The sequence below is a fragment of the Citrus sinensis genome, chromosome 7 (genome assembly GCF_022201045.2).
Source record: "Citrus sinensis cultivar Valencia sweet orange chromosome 7, DVS_A1.0, whole genome shotgun sequence".
Classification (NCBI taxonomy): Eukaryota; Viridiplantae; Streptophyta; class Magnoliopsida; order Sapindales; family Rutaceae; genus Citrus; species Citrus sinensis.
The window spans coordinates 18,382,424-18,387,808 of NC_068562.1; the positions used below are offsets into that span (position 1 = coordinate 18,382,424).

The following is a 5,385-nucleotide window of genomic DNA, read 5'->3' on the forward strand; positions in this document are numbered from 1 at the left end:
ATTAAATTCGTGAAGAGATTTTAATTTTAAATTTTTAATGTCGATTTTACATATATATTCTTTTATTTGCCTAGGTACCTATATACCCAACCCAATGTGGTGTGTACAATATTTATCAATTATTTCCTTATAATTGACATACAGTAAGTTGTCATCTTAAAATCAAAACTTGTTAGTGTATATTTATGTTTTTAAATTTCTAAAATCTAATATGATGTTTTATTTTTTTGTGTATTATAGCAACCAATCCCGCATATGCCTTGCAACACATTATCCTTATCATTTGATGACGTATGAAGGATTTGGAAGTGAGACTTTCCAACATTTGCTACATCAACAATGTAATAAAGACAACAGTGGATGTGATTGACGTTTGGACTTATATTTTGTTCAGATTATTTTCTATTTTTCTATCATTTCACTTAAATTTGACTTAAATAGACTAATTGCACTGATGATTAATTGCACTATTGTTTTTTTTTTTTTCTGTAACTTTTGTTGGCTGGTAGCTTTTTTCATAATTTTCAATGATACTTTTTGACAATTTTCCATGACAAAAATCAGTACAATAACAATTATAACAACAACTTGAATCTTATATTTGGAGGGACAATACAATTATATATGTCTATAAGTTTTTTTTTTTTTTCTAGTAGATAGTACAAATTGAAACAACTTAAAAATAAAATTTAAATATAAAACATAGTACAATAATCACAAACATTTTAATGAAATTGTATCCTGATGTATGTTTTCTTTGAAGTTGCATATGCTCAAGTTCTTTATGCAACAATTGAAATTTAACAGACAAACACTTAATTTCCAATTTAAACTTCCTAACTTCCTCCACTAATAAGTCAATTTTTTCATCGCTAAATTTACAATCTTCTACCCATTAAAAATTTTTACATACTCTACATTTCCAAAATTTACAATTTGGATTCTTTGCAATATGTGATGTTAACAACTCCATTTGACCACTATATTCATTACATATTTGTAGTGAATTTTGACTTTTATTTGTGCTAGATGATATTGTCAATATTACAATACTTTTCACTATTACACTACTTTAACTGCCCAAAAAAAAGGGAGTTCAAACAATGCGGTCATAAAATGCATAGGAAAAAAAAGTCTGTTTGTAATATGTTTTCAACATGTGTAATACATAAACTACATATTGATACCAAATTCAGAATTAAATATTCCAAGCCAAAAGTCTAGCAATTTCCACGACATTTAATGCACAATTAATATTCTAAGCCAAAAATTCATCTTTATCACCAAATAATTACCACTAAAATTTTTAAAATTAATCCATATACCCATCCGAAAATTTTCAGCAAATAATAAACAGGCAGAAATTTTCTAAATTAATCACTAAATAATTACCACAAAAAAATCATCTTTATCACCAAATAATTACCACTTAGCATTTTCCTACTTGAAACGGCAGTACAGTGATTTACATAATTAATTTCCATAACAAATTATAAATAATGCACAATTAATATTTCAAGCAAAAAATTCACCTTTATCACCAAATAATTACCAACAAAATTTTCAAAATTAATCCATAAACGGTCAGAAATTTTCCCGAAATAATAATCGGTAGAAGAGAAGCTTGATCTGCGGCAGCGATTTTAGAGAGGGAGACACGATCTGGACAGAGACGAGAGGGAGAAGAGAAGCTCGATCTGCGGCAGCGAGTTTGGAGAGGGAGACACGATCTGGACAGACGTGAGAGGGAGAAGAGAAGCTCGATCTGTAGTAGTGAGTTTGGAGAGGGAGTCACGATCTGGACAGACGCGAGAGGAAGAAGAGAAGCTCGATCTGCAGCGGCGGTGCTCAGACTGGATAGGGAGAGAGGGAGAGGGAGAGGGAGAGAGAGGCGTTACTTTTTTTTTTCCTTTTATAAGACGGACTTATATATATATATATATAAATGTAGAGAACACTGAGAAAGAGAGAGAGAGGCGAAACGGCAGCTTGTGCTGCCGTATCTCTCAGCCTTCTGTCAATTTTCTCTCCATTTAGCACTACTAAATGTCCATTTTTATGTAAATATTTACTGTAGTAAAGGCCACCGTAATCTCTTATTGCTCCAATTTTTTTTTTTTTTTTTTGATACAAAGGGGCTCTACTTATTGCTCCAATTTTGATAGTGACTGTGAACTTGTAGGGCTAAATGTCATGCTTACTTAAAAGGAGAAATAGTTTTTTTTTTATTTTGAAAACAAAGATTTTATTATCTTTCTATAAACATCTAGAAGAATTCAATTCTTATCCCTTGATATTTCAAGCCAGTTCACATCCATACTTCCACTGGTACTCAAGTACTCAACTGTGCTGTCCAAATAGTGGACCTGAGACTGTATCTATCCCAAGAACTCTGCACGTGTCTTCTTTTACTGGCCTCTCAACTCAAACATTATTAATATTACAAATAAAAGACTTGATCAGATTACGGATAAAAGCTAATTGCTACATTACGATGGAATTTGGTACATGGGAATGGGATAGTATACACAAATCATCAGCACACTACCAAACTTTAAGATACAAGGAAATTAATTAACCAACCAGCTGCTATTATATTTTATAAACCTCCAAATTTATTATTCATAACAAATTAAAAAAGCAAGACTAATACTCACATAGAGTAAACATGGATAGGAAGTCGAGGTTGAGGAACAACTAGAAGTGGGATTTTTTTGGGAGTTGATAGCCCAAAACTTTCTTCCATATCTAAATCCTCTTTCTTCATATCACCCGGCAATTTCCATTCAAAACATTGTAAAAGATTAGACAAACTTGTTTGAATAACCTTAAGCCCTAGATCATAACCAGGGCACATTCTCCTCCCAGCTCCAAATGGCAACAACTCAAAATCATGGCCTTTAACATCAATTTCTTTTCCAAAGAATCTCTCCGGCCGAAATTCATTAGGGTTTTCCCATATAGTTGGATCTCTCCCTATTGCCCATACGTTGACAAGAACGCGAGTGTTTTTGGGAATGTCATAACCAGCAACTTTGCAATTTTCTCTAGCAAATCGAGGAACCAGCATGGGAGCGACTGGGTGGAGACGCATAGTTTCTTTAACAATTGCATCTATATATGGAAGGTCAACAATGTCTTTCTCTTCAACCAATCTGTTTCTTCCTATTACTCTATCTAGCTCTTTTGTTGCCTTGTCAAAAATTTCTGGCTTTTTCATGAGCTCAGAAATTGCCCACTCTAGTGTCACCGTTGAGCTCTCAGTTCCACCAGCTAAAAGGTCCTAAAAACTCAAAGCAAAATCGAATGTGGTTAAGATTTTCAAAACAATAAACAACTTTGATGGTTGTATGCATGATTAAAGTTTTTATACATTTGAGGTATGTACGACTAGCGGGTAGAATTACGATACACGTACAAACCGTACGTATCTCATGATTCTTTGTTGGTTATATGCAAAGAATATATGAAGTATTTGAATAAATCATTAGAAACCAAATAAATTACTAAACTTAGTAAGTAATATAAAACAGTTAAATTGCTCTAGGGTTTTAAGTAGTAGATTTATTTAACTGATCAACTGAGTTCAAGTACATCTAATCAAATAGTTAAATATACATATACCTGGATTAAAGCCTTAACCTGGTCTCTTTCAAGCTTAAATTCAAGAGTAGGGTCATCAGCAAGCTGCAACAGAACATCCACCATATCACTAGCCACAAAACCCGTAGATGATTTCCTCTTAGCATTGTGCTCATGCAAGACAAGCTCGTAAAATCTATCAAGCTTCTTCATCAAAGCTTTCATTCTCTTTATATGCCCTTGCAAATCTAAAAAACCAAGCCAAGGGATTGAGTCCCCGATCTCCAAAACCCCATTGAGGTAGAACAATTCTTGTAGCATTTCCGTGTACTCTTGTGGTGTAACAAAATCTTGTTCAGTTTCCTCTGTGTAATTTTTTCCTAATACCATTCTGCTAATCACATTGAGACTAAGTTTTGAAAGATGATCTTTCAAATGAACAGGCTTGGCTGATGATTTGTACAAGCCAAAGAGAAATTTTTTTATTTCTTGTACCCGTATGAACTCAAATGATTCTAATCGCTTTGGACTAAAAATTTCAATCAAGAATATTTTACGTGCCTGACGCCAATATGGACCATACGTAGCCCATACCATATCAGAATAATTGTAGGTCGTGTATTTGCCGGCAGCTGTTCTGGGCCGGGAAGCGAAGTTAGCATCATGAGTTTTGAGGAAAAGTTTTGCCATTTCAACTGATGAGCCAACAACGACCGGGAACGAACCGAACCGGAGTTGCATTATCGGTCCATATTTTTGGGAGAGAGAGTGGATGGACCGGTGGGGGAGTGAGCCCATGAGGTTGAGATTGCCGATGATAGGCCATGGGCATGGGCCGGGTGGCAAATTAAGGTTACGACGACAACGGCTGCCGCAAATGAAGAGGAGGAGAGGGAATACGAGGAGGATTGAGTAAAACATAGCTGAGTCTGAAGGCCATGAATACTCCATTATTACATGAGTTATGATTGCCGTGAGGAAATGTTGTTGTGATAGCTTTATTTATAATGATGGAGCAACAAGCAATTGCTTGAGCTATTATTATTTATGATAAATACTTTTCTTGTTTTTTGTTCACCTTTAGGAAAAATAAAAGAGATACTAAGTTTTTTGACATATCAATTCACTGTCAAAATTTTCTGAAAATTACCTTTTTGTCACCTAATGTTTTGGTTGTTATTATTTTACCCCAAAAACCTTAACACTAATAAAAAAATTACTAAAGTCACAAGAATATTTGAAGAACTTCTAGCAAAAATTATTTTCCTAATTTGTTTATAGTTTTTATCTTTTTTTTTAAACATCCTTTTTACAAGCCATTTTTTAAATTTTCTTTAGCTCAATTATTAGAGCTTTATTATTTTAAAATACCCTCAAAATAAAATTCTAACTTTTTCTGACAGAGTGACAATGATTAAAATTTTTTCATGTATTTTTTATCAAACTAATTCAAAATATTATTTTTACTTGTACATATAAACTTCACAATATTAAGCTTAATTATAACCAAGCCCCTAAAATAATTCATATAATTTTATATTTTTATGTTTAATTGATTTAATCATAATTGACCTTAATATGGTGAAATTTGTTTGTACAACTGAAAATAATAGCATTAATTAGTTTATTTCTAGATGCATGAAAAAATTTCAATTACTAGTACTTTATTAGAAAACCTCGAATTCTATCTTTGGGATGTTTTAATATAATAAAATTCTAATAAATAAAATAAAGAAAACAAAAAAAAGGCTAGTAAATTAGATGTATGGAGAAAAATATAAAATTCTAGAAAAATAATTTCAA

General features: G+C 32.5%; 1 protein-coding gene across 1 annotated transcript; it reads right to left on the bottom strand.

Moving 5' to 3' along the window:
* Window positions 1–1,388: 1,388 nt before the first annotated feature.
* LOC102614590 (trimethyltridecatetraene synthase-like) lies at window positions 1,389–4,572 on the bottom strand. Its single transcript, XM_015526846.3, has 2 exons — window positions 3,625–4,572; window positions 1,389–3,283 (listed from the first exon to the last, which is right to left on the bottom strand). Exons 1-2 carry the CDS (start codon window positions 4,531–4,533, stop codon window positions 2,654–2,656), a joined length of 1,539 nt encoding a protein of 512 aa, XP_015382332.2. The 5' UTR covers window positions 4,534–4,572; the 3' UTR covers window positions 1,389–2,653.
* Between the last annotated feature and the right edge of the window lie 813 nt (window positions 4,573–5,385).

What these genes read in the sequence shown, in the direction of transcription:
- LOC102614590 (XM_015526846.3), bottom strand. Translation starts at nt 4,533, where the DNA reads ATGGAGTATTCATGGCCTTCAGACTCAGCTATGTTTTACTCAATCCTC. An exon ending in AGGTTAAGGCTTTAATCCAG is followed by an intron (nt 3,284 to 3,624) that starts GTATATGTATAT and finishes TTGAGTTTTTAG; the next exon opens with GACCTTTTAGCTGGTGGAAC.